Source organism: Camellia sinensis, chromosome 12 (genome assembly GCF_055761805.1).
Source record: "Camellia sinensis isolate YWXY chromosome 12, ASM5576180v1, whole genome shotgun sequence".
Lineage (NCBI taxonomy): Eukaryota > Viridiplantae > Streptophyta > Magnoliopsida > Ericales > Theaceae > Camellia > Camellia sinensis.
Window position 1 is genome coordinate 86,316,445 of NC_138972.1, and position 21,063 is coordinate 86,337,507.

A 21,063-nucleotide genomic window follows, 5' to 3' on the forward strand; every position below is an offset into this window, starting at 1 on the left:
GTAGATTGATACCTGAACTTGCTATTATTCTAAAAGAATTTGGTGTAATTTTGTGTTTAATTTTGGTGTGTGTAACGACCCATCAAATTTTGGACTATTCATGGCATAAACAAACATAAATGACAAAACTTTACCTCCCTCGAGCAGCAAGTTTGAGAAAAAGACAGAGAGGATAAGAGAGTTTGTGAGTTTTGAAATGCTTTCTCTATAGATTTGTTGGAGAGGTACTGACAAAACTTTTAGCACCAAAATGAGGAAAAAATTTTACCGCTAAAAATAAAATTCAGGAAGCAAAAACAAATAAAAAATTGAAAGGCCTATGAACAGTACCTCGGTTGTCCTGGCAAGGTATTGTAGCTCACAACCATTCTAGTGATGCTTGAGTGAGTCTGCTGGAGCAGTCTTTTACCCTTCCAAACTTACTTCTATGGCTAAAACGAGATAATAGCTATACTGCTGGAGATGCTCTTATTAACCTAACTAATAAGCTAATTTGAACTGTATAAGAAACTTTGGTTGCGTTTGGTAGAGTTTTGTAACTATGATTTGAGAGTATGAGTTGTATTTTGAGTTTGTGAGGTTTTGAATTATGATTTAAGTGTGAAAAATTTGTTTAGTAAAGAGTTTTGAAAATAGTTTTGATTTAAGTGGGGAATTGTTGATGTGACATTTGATATTTGATACAAAAATTTACAACTCATAACTAAACATACAACTCAAAATTATTTTAAAGCACATAAAAAATTTTAAAAAATTCGAAAAATATTTTTTTCAATTATATAAAAATTAACATATCAATTGTTAAAAAAAAAAAAAAAGTCACTATTTCGGTCAACCGGCCGGACGACCGATTAGGCAAAATTTGCAAAAAAAAAAAAATTCGAAAATCGAGTCTGAGACAGAATTTTCTGTAGAGTTTTGAAAAACTAATTCCAAAAGTCCTTTCAAACATCATATTCAAATATAGGTGTAGAATAATGTTTTTAAAACAACCAAACGAAGCCTTTAATTTTTATTACTTTCTAAAATTCTCTATCTAAACAAATACAAAAACAAAATTCTTTTTCTTTCACTTTCCAACTGTGCCAGAGGATTTCATGGGTAAATTTGAGCGATTTATTTGTTTGGGTCGTGATGGGATTAAACGGGTAAACGGTGGGAGAACCAAACTATAACCCGAGGGTTTGGCTTAAAAAATGGGGTCGGTCTCCATTTTTCGTCTAAAATTGCTTTGTTCTGCGCAGCAGGCACAGAAGAAGAAGCTACTGTAAAAGCCTCAGAGAGAGAGAGAGAGAGAGAGAGAGAGGATGAAGATAGAAGAGGTGCAATCGCAAACAAAGAAGCAGAGAATAGCTACCCACACTCACATCAAAGGCCTAGGTCTTGAGGTACGTCTCAACTCTCTCTCTCTCTCGCTCTCTCTCTTCTTCTTCTTCTTCTTGTCTTACATATCTCTCTTTCTCTCTAGACGAGGAGATGGTGTTTGAAATATGATTATGAATTTAGGTTTTTTTTTCTTCTCTCTCTCTCTCTCTATATTCAGGGTTTTGGGTTTTAGGGTTACGTTGTTTATTTGAAATATGATTATGAATTTAGGTTTTTTTATATTTATTTTAGTTTTATGTCTGTTCAGTGGTCAAATATATACCCTTTTGACGAACCATTGTGATTCTCTTGCTTTGATTAACTTTTGTTTATTTTTGATTCATCAAACAAATAATGGCATTTTTGTTGGATTCTAATGATAATTCTGCTGTAGTCGAATGGAAAAGCAGTACCTTTGGCTGCTGGGTTTGTGGGTCAGGCCTCAGCTAGAGAAGCTTCAGGGCTTGTTGTTGATATGATACGCCAAAAGAAGATGGCTGGAAAGGCTCTTCTACTTGCCGGACCTCCTGGGACCGGGAAGACAGCTCTTGCTCTTGGCATATCTCAGGAGCTTGGTAGCAAGGTACTTTCTACACATCCTCATATTACTACTATTGTTTTTCTTGTTTTGCTCTTAATTTGATCTTTTTAATTCACTAATAATTGTCATATATCTATATATACTTCTCAATTGGGTAACTTAGGCAGTCCTTTTGAATGGATATCTAATTTTGAAGCTGGACATTTAGGTTGTGTTTATCAAGGATTTAAGGGGATTTGTGAAGGGAAAGGGAAAGGGAAAAGTGTAAGTGTGTGTGTGTGTGTGTGTTGGGGGGGGGGGGGGGGGGGGGGGGGGGCGGGGGGAGAGAGAAAAGAAAAAAAGAAGTTTCTATGTCATTCTTTTTCCCTTAACAACACATCCCTTGTATTTTTCTTAGCACAATCGTTCAGCAAATATTTTTGTGGAGGATTTGTGGAGGGAAAGGAAAACGTTTAAAACAAGTAACTTTTCAAATCCTTAATCCACGCACAGTCCTAATGTTTTGATCCTTAGCACGGTCATTGAGCAATTACTTTTTTCCCCATTTCTTATTATGACTTGTAGGTTCCATTTTGCCCAATGGTTGGATCAGAAGTGTATTCTTCTGAAGTGAAGAAAACTGAGGTTTTAATGGAAAATTTCCGTCGTGCAATTGGTCTACGCATCAAGGAAAATAAGGAAGTTTATGAAGGAGAGGCAAGTTGCCCCTATCTATTTTTATCAATCATAGTTTATTTTGTCCAAGGATCTTGTGACTTTTACATATTATTGTCATTATGGTTTTGGCTTCACTTCCTGATGTGTTTCGATTGTATTATTTTCTAGGTGACTGAGCTTTCCCCAGAAGAAACAGAGAGCGTGACAGGTGGATATGGTAAAAGCATAAGCCATGTAATTATTGGGTTAAAAACTGTCAAAGGAACAAAGCAGCTGAAGTTGGATCCCACTATATATGATGCCTTGATTAAGGAAAAGGTTAGCCTTCACCTATGTTTGTTTTTCTGTATATGGCCTTAAAGAACAAATTCTTATGTGTAAATATTTTTTAATCATTTACAACAAATATAATTTATGGTATTGTCCTTATTGCTGTGTGCATTGTGTATGGGCACTTGAGGATAGAGGGTTGAATCCCTTCTTTTCCATCTATGGCACGAAATATTTGGATGCAAGTTGATTAATGGCTTTTGCAGTTCATTATTATTTTATGAAATTTATGATACAACCTGCAGGTAGCCGTTGGGGACGTTATATACATTGAAGCCAACAGCGGTGCAGTTAAGAGGGTGGGTAGAAGTGATGCTTTTGCTACCGAATTTGATCTTGAGGCAGAAGAGTATGTCCCACTTCCTAAAGGAGAAGTTCACAAGAAGAAAGAGATAGTTCAGGTCAGTTTCGATGAACAGTGAGATCTTCATATGCTATGTCATTACACTGATGATAATTGTAATTGTGATACCAATTGTCTCTTTGCCTTGATACACGTGATATTTAATTTATTGAGGTTTATACCAAGTTTGTTGTTTCGTTTAGCAATTACCTGGTTTCTTTTCCAAGCTGATCAATGGCATGAGCAATAGTTGTGCTGACATTTGAGGTGCTTTTCCTACTAAAGAATGTCATCATTTTTCTATTTGTATCCCTTACCAATGTGGATTTGAGATGCATATGCACTTAATTAATCTATGGAAATTTTATTTTTGAAAAAGTTTTGGGCCACATAGATAAAGTTTTGCAGATCTGTAATAAAAAGGGTGACCCAAGATTTCACTTATCATCGACTTTATGTTTCTGAAGTATGCAATGTTGTCAGCAATATTATGGATGGTGCCTTCTAACTTTTTAGTTGAACTCATGTCAGATGCATGGTTCAATTGGCATAGACTTGGGCAATCCTCTGCTTTGTAGATGAGAAATAATGGATTAAAATCTTTCTGAAGATTTTTGAAATGTCTATCATCTGCCAGATGTGTCTGATCAGTTTTTATCATTACAGAGGTGTCGGGTGCATCTGAGTTCTGACAGATGGATTTTTTTGAATTATATATTGTTATTTTGCCAAGAAAGTTTCATCCTTGTAAGAGGGTGGAGATCAAACCTTTGGAAATATTTAATCGACCAAATAGCTTCCCCAGTATATAATGTATTGTCTGTTGGAATATCAGGATGTTACGCTGCATGATCTGGATGCTGCAAATGCACGGCCTCAAGGTGGACAAGATATATTGTCCCTAATGGGTCAGATGATGAAGCCCAGAAAAACGGAAATTACTGACAAGCTAAGACAGGAAATAAACAAGGTGCTTCTTTAACTGCCTCCTATTTCTCCTCATGTTTGCAATAGTCCATGAATCTAAAATTTCTGTTTACAGAATAATTGCTACCTGAAAAGTTTTGTTGATTACAGGTTGTTAACCGATATATTGATGAAGGTGTGGCAGAGCTCGTCCCTGGAGTCTTATTTATTGACGAGGTTCTCTTTCTCATTTCAGCCCTTTCCATATCTCATTATGTACAGATTGCTTCTATGCCTATTTGATTTATACAACACTGGTCACAGGTACATATGCTGGATATGGAGTGCTTTTCGTATTTAAATCGTGCTTTAGAAAGCTCTCTATCACCAATAGTAATCTTTGCCACGAATAGAGGAATATGTAATGTAAGGTATGGATGTCCACTAGTGCAAACCTGCAAATGTTTAGAAACTTGAAAGTGTCAACTTTAATCTTTCTACAGATAAATTTGTGATTTCTGGAATCAATTGATATTGCTTACATTTTTGGTATTTTGAGTCTGAAACTTACTGTATTGGAAATGGATGGAAGAGTACACGACTATATTCTTCAATTTTTATTGTTACATTACATTACAGAGACCATACTATATCTCAACATACTATATACGGACATCAAGAAACAGATATAGCTCCTGTAATTATATATTTTGGTTAGTTATATATATATATATATATCAAGATTCACTTTTGATATATCTAAAGAACCAATTTGTCAAAGACCATACTAAACAACTTCAATAAGCCTTGTATGATTACAGGAGCTTAACAATTGACCTCAAATCATGGAAGGGCATGGGTGTTCAGTCCAAGTTTATAATTTTGGCCAACCCCTATTATGTATTTAAAAAAGACGTCTTTTTTTGTTTTGATCAGTCATAATTCCATCATATATTCAGTAAATTCTAGCTATTGGTAAAATATTAGGTTAGTTTATTGGCAGAGTTCTCTCCTGGTTGGATAAATCTTTAGAATGCGTGAAATGTTCCTTTGCCTTGGGTAGATATCAGATATGAGCCTATTGATGTGGATCTATGACCTAGTTGAGACATAGATGTGTATAGGAATGGCAACGGGCTGGGGCGGGGCCGGGGATCACACTCCCCGTCCCCGATCCCCGATCCCCGATGGTGAAAATTTTCCCGCCCCGGCCCCGATCCCCGACGGGGAACACATCACCGTCCCCGCTCCCGCCCCCTAACGGGGATCGGGTTTCCCCGACCCCGAAAATTGCCCGATCCAACAAAAAAAATAAAATAAAAAATTAACAGATCAACATAAAAAATGGAGACCAACATCATCTATAAACCAACAGACCAACACAAAAAAATCAACAGATCAGTACTCAGTACCACCAGATTCTATACATCAAATACATCAACAGATCAACAAAATTATCAATGAATGTTGGCTATACATCAACGACCAAAAAAAAAAAATGAGACAAAAATCAAACACAACTCGTATGATCTACAAGAAATCAAAAAAAGAGAAATCAACACAACAGCTTTCTCTCGTCGTGATGTCGGAGTCGGTGTGATGTTGTTGAGGAGGGGAGATCGGCGAGATCGGAAACCCTAATAGCTTTCTCTCGCCGAAGACAGCGGATAAGGGAGATCGACGGCTACGCTACCTTCGATCCACCGCCGTATCATGACGATGATGGCGGATTCACTGCTCACGAGGAGGTCACTACAGATCTGAACTATACTCAACAGATCTGGGTAAACGATGGGCGAAATGGACTACGGGGTGAAAGGGAAGAGGCGACGGAGGCCAGTGGTGAAGGTGAGGAGGGAGGAGGCGACGGAGGCTCAGACCTTCTTTCTCATCTCTCAAAGTCATAGAGTAGAGGGATGGAAGATAAGAACGAAGAACGAGAGAGAGTGAGAGAGTTGAGAGAGAGATAACCAAACTTTAATTTCTAAACACTTTTATATATATACGGGGACTGTTCGGGGCCAGATCGGGGCGGGGCCGGGGCTGAGGAACCTATCACCGTCCACGGCCCGAAAATCATCGGGAATCTATTTTTTACTACCAGCCCCGGCCCTATGGGGAATAATTTTCGGAGAAAACCCGATTTATTGGGACGGGGCGGTCCGGGCCCCCGTCAGGCCGAGTTTAAATTGCCATCCCTAGATGTGTATGTATTCCTGTAAATATATATATATATATATATGCAGGAGGTGAATCCATATGATTTGTGGAATGTTCCAGAAGTCATATGAATCTTTAGAGATATCAAAAGTTAGATGGTTCAAAATCAGGGGTCATCTTACATTTTTCTTGATTCCTGTGTCTTAATTTCTGAACATGAATGTGTTTGCAGGGGAACTGATATGACTAGTCCTCATGGCATACCTGTTGACTTGTTAGACCGGCTGGTAATTATACGGACAGAAACTTATGGTCCAGCTGAAATGATACAGGTTCAGACCCTTTTTTACTGTAAATTTTTGTTGTATCTAGTACCTACTTTGATGTCCAAGAACTCTTGACAAATGTATTTCTTGACACTTGGCCAGATTTTAGCCATTCGTGCAGAGGTGGAGGAACTGATTGTGGATGAAGAAAGTTTGGCTCACCTTGGAGAGATTGGACAACAAGCATCCTTGAGGTAGGGATGGCAACTTGCCCTGCTCCCTTTCTGATTATTTTTAGAAAGACCTTTTATGTATATGTATCTACATATATTTGTTAAATATAGTATGACTAAACCCCAAAATGTATACATATTTCTTATTTTCACATCTATATCTCTCACATATATGCTGTGTTTGGTTGAGTAGGTGAAATGTAAATAAAACATGTCTATATTTCACCTAATTTCACACACCTTTTTCCTTTCCCTTTCCAAATCCCTTCCCCTTTTCAAATCCCTTCCTAAATCCTCCAACCAAACACAGCGTTAATATTTTTTAACTCATCGATTGTTGTCCTTCATATGCGATATCATCTCTCTCGTGTACAATGGGGTGGGGACGGAACACCCCAAACTGGCCCCATCCCACCCTGTTGCCATTAAATCCGTTTTACATTTTAGTTTTGTTGTGGTTGCTCTTGTACTCTTTCTTTTCAAGGATGCTTATATCTGATCTCACTGTTTTCTCAGGCATGCAGTTCAGCTTTTATCACCTGCAAGTGTTGTGGCCAAAATGAATGGTAGAGACAGTATTTGCAAGGTACTTGTGCACCTTTCGATGGATTATGAGAATGTTTATACATGGGGACAAAGCCTTTTCTTACATTTGTTTCTGTTTTTACAATTTACAGGCGGATCTTGAGGAAGTGTGTATGCTTTATCTGGATGCCAAGTCTTCAGCAAAGCTTCTTCAAGAGCAGCAGGATAGATATATTTCATGATTAACTGTACTTGTTTGTTTCCTCTGTTGCATGCTTTATATTTAAAACAGTGTTTGCTCTGATGTTTTAACTGACAAGAATCCATTGAAATGGAAATTAACATTTGAATTTTTTTATTTTTATTTTTCTCTTCTCGTCATTGAATGAGTGCATTTTGTGCATGATTAGTTTTTTTCTCCTCATTGGGTTCTTCTGCTAGGGCTGAGATTTGAGACGGATCGGACACCTCTTGGTTGGTTTTGTCTGCGAAGGAGAATGGGATGATTCTGTGGAACTTTCGAGGTGAAAGATTGGAAATTGTTTGTGTTACACATGCATATTCAGAAGCTTAGATTTGGTTGTGTTGAAACTTTTTCTTTGGAATTTCGTGATACAATTCAATGATTGAGAAAAGATCTCATGTAGTTTGTTTTTTTCACCCTTGTGTTCGGTTGACTAGCAAATTTGAAAGGAAAGAGACAGCCCACGAGGAAACACACACCATAGTTAAGAAGGCAAGTGGGACACCTCAAATAGTACAGACACATTGATTGAAATGTTTAGCAAAAAAGTGAGTTCAACGTGAAACTTGCACTTCCTTATTGGATACGTCTTTTGATAATTTTGAAAAATAATCAATCAACTGTTCTCTTTCTTAGCCAAATAATTGCATGTGTCGTCTAATCATCTCTCAAAAATCAACATAATTCTGTTTGGTTTATGTCTAAAAAATGAGCATCTGTTTGATTTAGAATTTTTAAAATTAATCTTGAGTTTTCAATATATCGTAATTCTATTGTTTATCAAAAAAAAAAAAAAATCCTAATTCTATTATTTAAATAAATAAAAATTAAGTTAGAATATAACACACACATATATATATATTTAATCCCAATAAAATAGGAGTGTTTTTTTGGATGGATTGAGAATATTTATTTATCCAATCACTATGTACTGATTTTTTATCACAGAAAGATCCATTATTGTTCGACACGATAAAAAAGCACGCATAGAAATCGATGAGAGATATATGGACGCGTCTGCGAGGGCAATAATACAAGAAAAATGCTTGGGAGCACTAATTAGTGCTCCCACTAATTAGGTGGCAGTGGGTCCCGTCATTAATGATGTGATGTTTTGGTCTTGAAGTTGTATTTTTTTTTTTTTTTTTTACTTTTTTAATGCATTAGTGCTATTAGTGGTGATATTTTTAGTGGGATGAATCATTGTTGATAATACAATTTCAATACTTCAATGGATTCACTACTGATATAGTTGATAACAAAACTCGCTAAATTATAGATATAAAAAATTCTATTAAATGTCTACCCATACAATGTGAATCTTATGTGGGTCTCACCCCATGTGAGATATTTGATAAAATTTTTAGGGTCTCTAACATTTTTATTTTTCTAATATCTATTTTTTTTTTAATCTCTAATAAGGCGGAAGAGAGAGAATAGAAAAACATAGAGAGATTAATGATGAGGAGTGAATATTAGAATAATTTTAAAATTTTCAATTACTTGTAATTTGTATAATATATAAGGTCAATAATAATATCATAATATTAATTAATACACTAATTAATATATGTAACACCACCCTTTCAAGGGTGGATTAAAGATACTCCATTAGAACTACTAAACATATTATTAAACACTTTCACAATATCACATATTCATACTCTATAATTATGCCTCCGTTTGGGAAGTGGGTTGGCTTTTTGACTTTTTGGCTTTTTTGGCTATTTTAGCCTGGGCTAAAAAGTTTAGTTTGAAAAGAGTTTTTTAGCTTTTTGACTTTTTTTGTGAGAGAAGAGTGTAATGATTATGGATTAGATGTGATGTTTTGTTTTTTATTACTAAAATAGCTTATTTTATCTTTTATGGTTAAAATAATCAAAAAAATCCGAAAAAGCCCTTCCCAAGCGAACCCTATGTAACCGTACTTCAAAAATACTCAATAACTAGGGGTGTTCGCGGATCGGTTTTGTACGGTTTGCGGTTCGATTTTGACCCGCCCGCATCTATGCGGTTTGGAAAAAAGTCAACCCGCAACCGCCCGCAGTGCAGTTTGCGGTTTGTGCGGATAGGGTTTGCAAATGTGCGAGCGGTTGCGGGCGGTTTGCGATTTACACTTTACACTTTTTTCTTTAAAAATTAATTTTCAAGTTTTTTTTTCCCAGCGAATTTAGGCATCAGATTCATTTTATATATTTGTGATAACAATTTTTTGATGAGTTTACAAATAAAAATTGAATATCAATGCATTAAATGAAAGTACCCAAAACAAAGAGACCCTACACTAACATTTTTACCATGAAAAAAATGTATATCAATGCATTAAAGGTTGTACTCAATTAGAATTGTCAGTTCAGTAATCAATAATCAAACTATAAGTTCCATCGACCATTAGAAGGAAAATTTTATTAGGAAAAAGTGGATGAATCACCAATGAAAATCATATAAGAAACCAAGTTTAGGACTTGATAACTCTACGGCATTAAGAAAGTTGAGAAATACTTAAAAATAAGGATCCTAGTGTCATAGAGAATATAATGGCGCTCCTATCAAAGTTACAAAGTTGGTATATAAAAAAAATAAATAATAATAATAATAATAATAATTAAAGTGCGGGCGGTTTTTGCGGGTTGCGGGTTTAAACCGCGACCCGCCCGCAACCCGCAAATTTGTCATATTTCAAACCGCATCCGCCCACATTATGTTTGCGAAACCGCCCATTTATATGCGGGTTGGGCGGATTGGACGATTTGAGCGGTTCGGATAAACCGTTGCCCACCCTATCAATAACTATTCCTCTCAACGGCACGGGCGCGTGGAAAGATGATCGTTGGGATACGTTAATAGTTCATCGTCTTCCTGTGGAGGAATTTCACGTAACAGCATAAAAAAGATTCTTCGGATTTTTTGCACTTTAGTCCTTATTTTTTGTTTAATTCCATCTTTCTACTAGTTCCATTTATTATTGTTATTGTTATTATTATTATTATTATTATTATTATTTAGTGTTTGCTTCACTAAGGATACAAAAAAATGGTAAAATCAATAAATCAATCATGATAAATATAAATCATATAATTTGGTTTAGTTTTTTGAGAGGTGGCCTGGTTACGATTTGCAATGATTAATTATGATTCGATTCACTATTTGAAAAATAAATTATATTAAATTAAGCTAATTAACTCCATTCTCATACTATATTATATTATATAAAGTAGCTTGGCAATATTAATCAATCTATTTAACTTTTTTTTCTTTTCTTTTTTTTTTCACTCACACAATTGCATCTTTAATTTCTTTTCATATTATCATCATAAATAAGTAGTAAACCATCAATAATTTTTTTAAAAAATAACAAAATAGTGTGAACGCAAGTTTTATGTTTGATTTCACAATTTATACCAGTAAGATAAACGACTCAACCCTTATGTAAAAGTATTGTCCATCACAACTCAATCTAACAGTGAACTTTATAAGTTTGTCTCTTTAAATTCTAAACTCAAAAGGTGTATCCATTCACAATAAAAAATATCATATACTTTCTTATAAAGTCTATTTTTGACATTATTAATATTAGACATGGGATTGAAGATTGTTAAACAAACCAAACCACTCAAACTCAATTGTATTCAGTTTATTAAGTACTCTTTGGAGATCTACTCATAATATAAACAAGTCAAGTTAAAATACATTTTAAAACTTGTTAAATTTTTTACTCAAGTCTCGTTTGGCAATATCACTTTTTAGCTTAAAAGTCCGAAAGTTAGTAAAAAAAACCAAAAAGCCAGCAACTTATACCAAAAAATTAAAGATTTCATTATCTCTCTATTTTTTGCACATCTTTTGTAAAAAATCAAAAAGTCATCCTAAATATAGCAATTTTTTTACATCATATTTTAACCAAAAAATTACTAAAAAAACCTATTCCCAAACGAGGTCTCAAACTTAAATAATTTATTACTCAACTTAGGGGTGTTTTGGGAAGTTGGTAAAAAGTTGACTTTTTCGCTTTTTGACTTTTTTGGTGGCTTTTTTGGCAAAAAGCTGGGTTGTTTTGGGTAAAAAAGCTGACTTTTTTGGCTAAAAAAGCCAAAAAGCCAAAAAACTGGCTTTTTACCATTGTTCCCAAAATAGGCCTTAATAAGCTTACATACACTATAAAAATCAAACTACTAAAACTCAACTCATTATACAAACAACTCAAACTTAAGCAACTTAATACTTGACTCGACTCAACTTGTTAGTCCTACAACCCTAGAATTGACCACAACTCTAATGCATATAAGATGCTAGTTCCATTATACCCTTCGAAGCATTATTCTAGGCAGGCACCGTTTGCATCAAGATAGAATTAGACATTATTATAAAATAAAAAAAATAAAAGCTTTTTAAGTGGACCAAACATGCAAAAATACCAAAATGCAAGGGCATATGTACAAATACTCACAAATTTCACCAATGCTATTTGTATGGCATTGATGAATCAACAAAGAAGACACTCAGAGGAGAGCTGTTTGTCCTGTTTCAGCTTTTGGTCTCCTCTCTCTCCACCCCTATATATACTCATTACTCATTTTTCCAAATTTTTCTGAAACCCTCTCTTTCTCTCTCTCGCGATTCGATTCGACTCGACTTGAATCGATCGATAATACGCTTCAGCTTCATATAACGGTCAGTGCACTTGCTGTAATTTATTTCGTGAAGTGATTTTGGATCTCCTAGTGTTTTTTTGCTTGTGCCTTTAGTGAGTTTTAGCTAAATTATAATTTAGAGGGTTATGATCGAAGCTTCTTGTGATTGAATGATATTGATTGAGGCTAAGGTGGATTTTGTTGTTAATTCGCTGCTTTGATCAGTAATTTTTTATCTTATTTTTACAGTTACTTGAATTTGACTTGATAAGAGAAGAGAAAATTGCTCTCACTGTTTGGCTGCTGAGAATGCTGAGAGAAATTAAACGAAAATATATATATATATATATATATTTTAAAATTTTTCAGAAACTATTTTGGTCAAGAAACAAGGAAGAAAAAAACTCATTATTTTCATGTCGTTTTCTCTTTTATGGGATGGAAATAATTTTTAAAAATTAAAATATTTTTTTGGTGTTTATTATTGTCAACTTTCTTTCTAATTTTTCAAAAAAAAAAAATTCCAGGAAATAAGCTCTGAAAACTCAACCAAAAAATAAGATAGCTCGGATGAATTGATTGTTTGTATTGGATGATGAGCTCAATTTAGTTCTATTTGACCGACTGGATTTGTATCTCTTATTTTGTTTTGGGATTGTGAAGGTTGTGACCTGTTGTTTGTGAAAATGGCGACTGGAGCTGTTCCAGCGTCGTTTACGGGGCTGAAGAGCAGGGACCATGGCTTAGGATTTGTGAAAAGCATGGATTTTGTGAAAGTTTGTGACTTGCAGCGGGTTAAGTTTCGTCGAACCAAGGTATCAGTGATTAGAAACTCAAATCCTGGCTCTGAAATTGCTGAACTTCAGCCTGCATCAGAAGGGAGCCCTTTAGTAGGTATTAATCCTGTTTACTAACCTTCGTTGAGAATTATTTGAACTTTTGGTTAATGCAGACTTGTGAAGTTTTAAAATTCTGATGAGTTTTAGCATCTGTCTTCACTCTAATTTTGTTTGGTTGACGGGAAAACGGAGGAAAGAAAAAGAATAAAAGTTTTTACGCCATCTCTAGCCCTTACTCAAATCAATTTGAGTAAAAGCTTCAGTAATGGCAGAGTTGTAAACTTGAAAGCTACAAAATGGTCTTCAAAAATTTTGAGTAAACATTTCAGTCTCCCTTGATTTGGGTAAAAAAAAAAAAAGGGTAAAACGCAGTTTGATATAAGTTTTTAGTCAAAAAGTGGAGAGGTTTTTGAGTGATTTTTACCCAAATTGAAATTTGATATAGGTTTGACTCATGGGGTTAGAGATGCTCTTAGTCTTTCTAATTTCCAAAAACAAAAGACTCAAGTAAGATAAAACTGTTTTTACTAGCCTCAATTGAGTGCATCTAATTTTTTTTTTTTTTTTTCAGATTCTAAAAATTATGAATATATGTAGGATTTGAAACTTTGGAATCTTTCTATTTCTTTTGTAATTATTTTCTCATACAAAATATCAATTGTTATATGCCCATTTTAAATCTCTGATGGATTATTTTATGGATGTAGTTCCTAGGCAAAAATATTGTGAATCCATACATAAAACTGTCAGGAGGAAAACCCGTACAGTGATGGTTGGGAATGTGGCTATTGGAAGCGAGCATCCTATAAGAGTTCAAACGATGACCACAACAGACACCAAGGATGTTGATGCAACAGTTGAACAGGTTCTTTTCATTTGATCTTCTACAAAATCACCTAGATGAATTTCTTGTAATTTATAATTGTAAACCTTTTTTTTGCTAAGTTTTTTTAATTGTAAGATTTTGCATTGAGAGATTTCATTCAATTATGTTGTCTTCAAATAATTATTTGACCGTCATGAATATTAACAACTAAATATAAATAAAAATTTGAAATTGACAGATGACCTGAATTTTTTATAGCACAGACATGTTAATTGTGATACTTATTCCACATGAGGTTGCCTGTTGTCTTTGGTAGGTGATGAGAATAGCTGATACAGGAGCAGATATTGTTCGGATAACGGTGCAAGGGAAGAGAGAAGCAGATGCATGTTATGAAATTAAAAACTCCCTTGTTCAAAAGAAGTAGGTCTTAATTATTGTTAGCATTTATGAAAATTCTGAATCAATATTATATTCGGTGCATGTTATCTTACTAGTTTTTATTTTATTTCATGCAGTTATACCATACCTCTGGTGGCAGACATTCACTTTGCCCCCTCTGTTGCATTGCGAGTTGCTGAATGCTTTGACAAAATTCGTGTCAACCCTGGAAACTTTGGTACTTGGTTCACCACTCATTCAAGTTTTTTCAGATTTTTATTGACTTCTATATGGAGTTTAAAGTGATGATTACTTGCAGCTGATAGGCGAGCTCAATTTGAACAGCTGGAGTATACAGAAGATGACTATCAGAAAGAACTTGAGCATATCGAGCAGGTAAAGCCACATTACAATTCTTTCAATCTAAAAAAAAAAAAATGTGATGTAACTCCCAAATTAAAGTCTTGCACTTTTAATTTTTAATGCACCAGGTTTTTACTCCGTTGGTTGAGAAATGTAAGAAATATGGAAGGGCAATGCGCATTGGAACCAACCATGGGAGCCTTTCAGATCGTATCATGAGCTACTATGGGGATTCTCCTAGGGGAATGGTGTGCAATTACTCAATCATACTACTAAAAACTTCTGATCTTCTTCTGTTCTATATTATTTCTGGATTCATTGATGTCATACTGGTTGCAATCATATAACAGGTAGAGTCTGCCTTTGAATTTGCAAGAATTTGTCGGAAGTTGGACTTCCATAATTTCCTCTTTTCGATGAAAGCAAGCAATCCAGTTGTGATGGTCCAGGCATACCGTTTGCTTGTAGCTGAAATGTATGTTCAAGGATGGGATTATCCATTGCACTTGGGAGTTACTGAAGCTGGTGAAGGTGAGGATGGACGGATGAAATCTGCAATTGGCATCGGAACCCTTCTTCAGGTACTTTAAAAAATAAAATAAATAACTAAATAAATGTATAAATCCTTCTTCAGTTGCTATTATCCTTGTATATTCAATGCCATTGGAAAATATTAAAAAATGACATGCTATGGTGTTGTATTCAATTCCACATCCATCTAGATGATAATTTCCTTTATGAAATTAGATGTTGGCAATATCTTCTTCTCCAATCCTCATAAATACTTTCAAAATTTAGGGAAATATGTGTTTATGAGGTTTCTTAATAGTGTAAATTATAGATTATGTGGGTGTTTGGGAAGTGGGTTTTTATGTAGGTTTTTTCAGTTGCAGGATATTATTGGATAAAAAATTTTTAGTGTTTGGGAAGATAGTTAGATTTTTTTGTAGTTGGATGTGATGCTTGTGAGAGAAAAAGTAAAATGATTATGGGGTTGGATGTGATATTTTGTTTGGATTTGTTTTTTTTGGTTTTGCAAAACCTTTGTCTTTTAGTGGAAAAAATGAGAAAATAATTTGGGAACCAAGTTCCCAAACACCACCTATGTGAAAGTTTACCCAATTTTTTTCCACCAGACTACTTACATCCAAAGAAGGAACATTTGCATAGGGTTGTTGAATGATTAGTTAACATATTGGAGCTCAAGAACTTTATTTGATATACAGGATGGTTTGGGTGATACCATCAGGGTCTCCCTTACGGAACCTCCAGAAGAGGAAATAGACCCATGTAGAAGGCTGGCTAAGTTTGGTATGAAAGCAGCTGAACTTCAGCAAGGGGTGGTAGGTTTCTACACTATTCTAATTTTGTTAGTATGCTTACATTCTTTGATGTTAACCTTGCAAAAACCTTTTTAATCAGTTCTATTGGCCCCTTTATCAGGCTCCATTTGAAGAGAAGAACAGGCGGTACTTTGATTTCCAACGCAGAACTGGTCAATTACCAGTACAAAAGGAGGTCAGATTTCAATTTTGGAGATTTGGTATGCTGAGCGTTCTCATTACTTTATTCTGCCTTTTTAACTGATAGATTTTGCTTAATATCTGTACAGGGCGAAGAGGTGGATTATAGAGGCGTGCTGCACCGTGATGGCTCTGTTCTCATGTCTGTTTCCATGGATCAGTTGAAGGTCACTCTTGAATCTTGATATCGACTTTCCTCGTGATATTTGCTTATCAATTTTACTGAACACTGCCACTTGGGAATTAGTTGTTCCTTTACATTGTCAAGTTCATTAAACACCTACACCTTAACAGAGGAATATCATTGAGATTCTCTAGTTTGAGCAATTTAGGGCAGAGAAACAGATATATGTGTATCGGAAGCCATATTATTGTTATATGCGTGGCTATGTTTGGTTGAGTTTTTAGAACTTGATTTTTGAACTCTTTCTTTCTTTCTTTTTCTTTTCTTTTTTTTTTTTTTTTTGAAAAGTTAGATACTAGTTTGACAAAAGTAAACATCAAAAAAAAAAATTTGAATTTTCAAAATTATTTCTGCCGCAAAAAAGAGAAAACCATAAGAAAATGACTGATTCTTATTTTTTTTCTCTGATTGTCCTAATCGTTGTATGCGAGATATTCTGCTTCACTGTCCATTTCTTTTCCTAAGCTCACGTTGACATATGTTTCAGCAATTACTATCAATCAGTTTTATCATTTTGAATTGCATCTTGAGACATTTTTATCCTCTTGTTTATTTGCCAGACACCTGAACTCCTCTACAAATCACTGACAGCTAAGCTTGTCGTCGGCATGCCATTTAAGGTTTGTTCCTATGTTGCTTTATTATCTAAAAAAACGTTGCCATGAAATCATATTATGCAAGATATGCATCACAATCTTAAGAGCAAAGTTTGATGATGATTTAGGATCTAGCAACTGTGGACTCAATCTTATTGAGAGAACTTCCACCAGCAGATGACAATGATTCTGTAAGGACTCTGACCCCTTTTGCTCCGTTAGTTTGATGAGAAAGTCCCTTATCTAATTTCTATGACTCATGTTTAATCTGAGTCTTGTTGTGTTTTAAACTAATTTTACTGCTCTATTGTGTAATTCAATGAACATTTGGAAGTGAATTTATTTGATTCTTCTTTGTGTCATGATCAGCGGCTAGCTCTCAAGAGGTTGATAGAGATTAGTATGGGGGTTATAGCTCCTTTGTCGGAGCAACTGACGAAGCCATTACCCAATGCCATGGTCCTGGTAAATCTCAAGGAATTATCATCTGGTGCTTACAAGCTTTTGCCAGAAGGTGACTCTTATTAAACGCTTTCTGAGCTTTCTGAACTTGGCACATTCCATTTATGTGGTTAGTTACCATGGCTCATACCATCTTAACAACCCACCTCTCAGGTACGCGCTTGGTTGTGTCTGTACGCGGAGATGAGCCTTATGAAGATCTGGATATCCTTAAAAATGTTGATGCCACATTGGTTCTTCATGATCTACCTTATACAGAGGACAAAATCAGCAGAGTTCATGCTGCTAGGAGGTAATATTTTATGGACTCTCAAATAATTGTGAGCTGACATTACTTAAGTGAGTGGGCAAGTTCGTGGCCCTTTGTTGAGGCTGCTCATCAAAGGTTTGCATATTAGATACAGCTATATGTATGTGTGCATTATTTATTGTATACAAAACTACATGTTTAAATAAATATATAAATGGCAGGAGTAACACCTATTAAAGATAAGTCTAGAAAGAACAGTTACTATAGTTTGGTCATGTACAATGAAGACCTATAAATGCAACGGTACAAAAGAGCAATATGAACCCCACTTGATTGGGACACAAGGCTTAATTTAGTTTGGTTTGGTTTGGTTTGGTTTGGTTTGGTTTATTTAACACAGGAATAGAACAGTTTGATCCTCCATTTTGGTCCTGACAGTTTCAATGTCTTCTTCATTGCAGGTTATTTGAGTTTCTTTCAGAGAATGCTCTGGACTTCCCTGTAATTCACCATATACAGTTCCCCAAAGGAATCCACAGGTAACTAGGAATCAGTAATAGTCGAGTAAGATGAAGGGATGATTACGCTAGTTCTTTTCATTTGGCTTATGCTAGTTCTGTTCATTTGCAGGGATGATTTAGTCATTGGTGCTGGTAGCAATGCAGGAGCCCTTTTAGTTGATGGTCTTGGAGATGGCGTTCTATTAGAAGCCCCAGATCAGGACTTCGATTTTCTTAGAAACACGTCTTTCAATTTGCTACAAGGTTGCAGAATGCGGAATACAAAAACGGTAAGGTGTTATTGTTTGGAAGTGAAGTAAATAACATTTTAAATGACTAACGGCTATTATCTTTAGTGATTGAACCATTAACTTCTATTGCAGGAATATGTCTCATGTCCATCCTGCGGTAGGACTCTATTTGACCTTCAAGAGATTAGCGCGCAAATAAGAGAGCAAACATCACACTTGCCTGGTGTTTCTGTAATTACCAAAATCCTTTTGCATTCAGTGATTAGATAGCATTAATGAGTACCACTTTCATCTTGGTATTCTTTTTTTTCTTTCCCTCATACTGTGGCAGATTGCCATCATGGGTTGCATAGTAAATGGACCTGGGGAGATGGCTGATGCAGATTTTGGGTATGTTGGTGGTGCTCCAGGAAAGATTGACCTTTACGTTGGGAAGGTATTGTATTACTTTTCCTTCTTTGGAATGAGTAAAATGATTTAAATGGGATACTTTATTGAGGGGTTCAACATTCAAACTTTTAGCTGATGATATAAAAGTAGAATCGATTGGGACAAACACTGAAATAGTGTAACAAACTTGAATCTTGAGAAGGATAATTAGTTAAAAATGTGTGCGTAGAAAATAGTACGAATTGTAAATGAAGTCTATATAAGGTGAAACGTGTATGACAAAAAGGTAGATGAAATCTAAGAGGTTGAGCATTAATTGGAGAAAAAGAGAAGGAAAACTAGAAGAAGATGCTGTCTATTATTTTTGCTATATACCCTAGTGTTGTGTTTGGTTGAGGGATTTGAAGAGAGAAATGAAAAAGGTAAGTGAAATGTGAATAAAATATACTTACATTTCACTTACGTTGTGTTTGGTTAGAGGATTTGAGGAGGGATTTGGAAAGGGAAAGGGAAAAGTTAGATGAAATGTGAATAAAATATACTTACATTTCATCTAGTTTCACATACTTTTTCCCTTTCCCTTTCCCTTTCCAAATCCCTCCCCAAATCCCCCAACCAAATACAGCATTAGTTTCACACACTTTTCCCTTTCCCTTTCTCTTTCCAAATCCCTCCCTACATCCCCCAACCAAACACAGCATAGTTATTTCAGTCCCTTGGTTTACTGTTGCTTACTAAACAGAGGAAGGAAAGGAACAAATTCTACAGGTTCCACTTGGGTTGTAACTGAAACACTGAGTGAAATGAACATTTAAATAAATAGGATATATTCTTATTCTTGGCTTTCATGATAATTCAAATTAGTCAGAAATTAGTAGGTTTAACTCATCATGTGATGTGTTGGTTGGTTGTATTTCAGATGGTGGTAAAGCGGGGAATTGAGATGGAGCACGCAACTGATGCCTTGATCCAGCTTATAAAAGATAATGGCCGATGGGTAGACCCGGCTGCAGAAGAAGATTAAGATTGGGCAATACAATTGGCATATATGGGAATAAAAATGTGGCCAAAATGGAGGTATCATCATCATACAAATTGTTGTTACTTGTATATGAGGGTTCTGCATATCTGAGGGGTTAATGCTGCACTGTAAACACAGCAGTACCTTATGAATAATTTTGCCCCAGAAGGGCTGCAACACAGACTTGCAATGGATGCATGGTATGTTATTTGTCGTAGCATTATACATGTATTGTTGTTACTCTCAAATGAAAGAACACAATACTTGCAGTTTTTTCTACTTCAAACAGCCAAAGAAGGCTATGTTCATCTATCCTTAAAAATATAAAAATTTAATTTTTTAAAACATATTAAAAATTATTTCAAAAGATTGTTGTTGTTGTTGGTTTTTTTTTTTTTTTTTCCCTCCCATCTTATTTGGATATTAACGAGCTAAAAGGAAAGAAAAACATTATCATCAAAATAACTTTTTATGGTTGCCATTTTTTTAAAAATTGGTTTTAACAAATAATAATAATAATAATAATCATAATAAAAGTGTAACAGTGAGTATAAGAAGATAAAATTGTTGTGTAACAATTTTAGGAGTATTGCTAGTAGTTTCCATCTCTAAAATTCAATTTGGCCAAGCTTGTTTTCAATTTAAAACCGGATTGGAGCGTATTGTTAGACTTTGTAAGTTTATTACGGAGTTTACATTGATGATTCGAACCGTTCAATGTTTAAAGTTCGTTAAGTGTTTTATTCCTGTAAAAAATTACGTTAATTGGATATTGATAACCACATGATCAGATCAAATTTTGTCAATGATAATTATAATTTTAAAAATAAATTGTTAACACAAATGTAATTTGATCAAGTAATTATTGATATCCGATTGACGTGATATTTTATAGGAATGAAGTGCTCAATGAACTCGATACATTAAATGTTTGGATCATCAATGTGGGCTCTGTGGTGAATCCACAGAACCCAACAATAGGACGCTGTAGTTGGAAAACCCAACTGGTGACAACCTAATCCAATTTCAAAATATTTATTTGGTCATCTTATACTCTTCATAATTAATGTTACAAATGAGTCAAGTCGAGCTTAAGTAGTATGTTATTCAAGTTTGGTTTGACGACTTAACAAGTTTCAAAATATGTACGAGATTGGCTTATTTACATAAAAAATCTATTTCAAACGAGGTTTTAACAAGTTGAACACAAGTTAAACTCGATTAACTTTTTTATATAGTGTATATATACTTATGACGTTGAGGAAGAAGTTGAGGA

At 34.9% G+C, this 21,063-nt stretch overlaps 2 protein-coding genes across 2 annotated transcripts; both read left to right on the forward strand.

Moving 5' to 3' along the window:
- The first annotated feature begins 1,003 nt into the window (after positions 1 to 1,003).
- Positions 1,004 to 7,690, forward strand: RIN1 (P-loop containing nucleoside triphosphate hydrolases superfamily protein). Its single transcript, XM_028253709.2, has 12 exons — positions 1,004 to 1,388; positions 1,760 to 1,948; positions 2,471 to 2,602; positions 2,732 to 2,881; positions 3,139 to 3,294; positions 4,072 to 4,206; positions 4,314 to 4,379; positions 4,467 to 4,573; positions 6,535 to 6,634; positions 6,731 to 6,822; positions 7,318 to 7,387; positions 7,479 to 7,690. Exons 1-12 carry the CDS (start codon positions 1,308 to 1,310, stop codon positions 7,566 to 7,568), a joined length of 1,368 nt encoding a protein of 455 aa, XP_028109510.2. The 5' UTR covers positions 1,004 to 1,307; the 3' UTR covers positions 7,569 to 7,690.
- A 4,193-nt stretch (positions 7,691 to 11,883) lies between these two features.
- Positions 11,884 to 20,073, forward strand: LOC114308174 (4-hydroxy-3-methylbut-2-en-1-yl diphosphate synthase (ferredoxin), chloroplastic). Its single transcript, XM_028253710.2, has 20 exons — positions 11,884 to 12,241; positions 12,865 to 13,095; positions 13,748 to 13,905; positions 14,183 to 14,289; positions 14,385 to 14,485; positions 14,567 to 14,643; positions 14,739 to 14,858; positions 14,961 to 15,191; positions 15,837 to 15,953; positions 16,054 to 16,128; positions 16,223 to 16,300; positions 16,878 to 16,937; positions 17,042 to 17,104; positions 17,283 to 17,427; positions 17,529 to 17,667; positions 18,087 to 18,164; positions 18,256 to 18,415; positions 18,509 to 18,607; positions 18,708 to 18,812; positions 19,686 to 20,073. The coding sequence occupies exons 2-20, from the start codon at positions 12,888 to 12,890 to the stop codon at positions 19,788 to 19,790; spliced, it is 2,226 nt and encodes a 741-aa protein (XP_028109511.2). The 5' UTR covers positions 11,884 to 12,241; positions 12,865 to 12,887; the 3' UTR covers positions 19,791 to 20,073.
- The last annotated feature ends 990 nt before the right edge of the window (positions 20,074 to 21,063 follow it).

Bases quoted from the DNA above. Each gene is read 5' to 3' on its own strand.
- RIN1 (XM_028253709.2), top strand. From the start codon at position 1,308: ATGAAGATAGAAGAGGTGCAATCGCAAACAAAGAAGCAGAGAATAGCT. The intron at 2,603-2,731 runs GCAAGTTGCCCC...ATTATTTTCTAG, and splicing joins AGGAAGTTTATGAAGGAGAG to GTGACTGAGCTTTCCCCAGA. The intron at 2,882-3,138 runs GTTAGCCTTCAC...TACAACCTGCAG, and splicing joins ATGCCTTGATTAAGGAAAAG to GTAGCCGTTGGGGACGTTAT.
- LOC114308174 (XM_028253710.2), top strand. From the start codon at position 12,888: ATGGCGACTGGAGCTGTTCCAGCGTCGTTTACGGGGCTGAAGAGCAGG. The intron at 15,954-16,053 runs GTAGGTTTCTAC...CCCCTTTATCAG, and splicing joins CTGAACTTCAGCAAGGGGTG to GCTCCATTTGAAGAGAAGAA. The intron at 17,428-17,528 runs GTGACTCTTATT...CCCACCTCTCAG, and splicing joins TTACAAGCTTTTGCCAGAAG to GTACGCGCTTGGTTGTGTCT.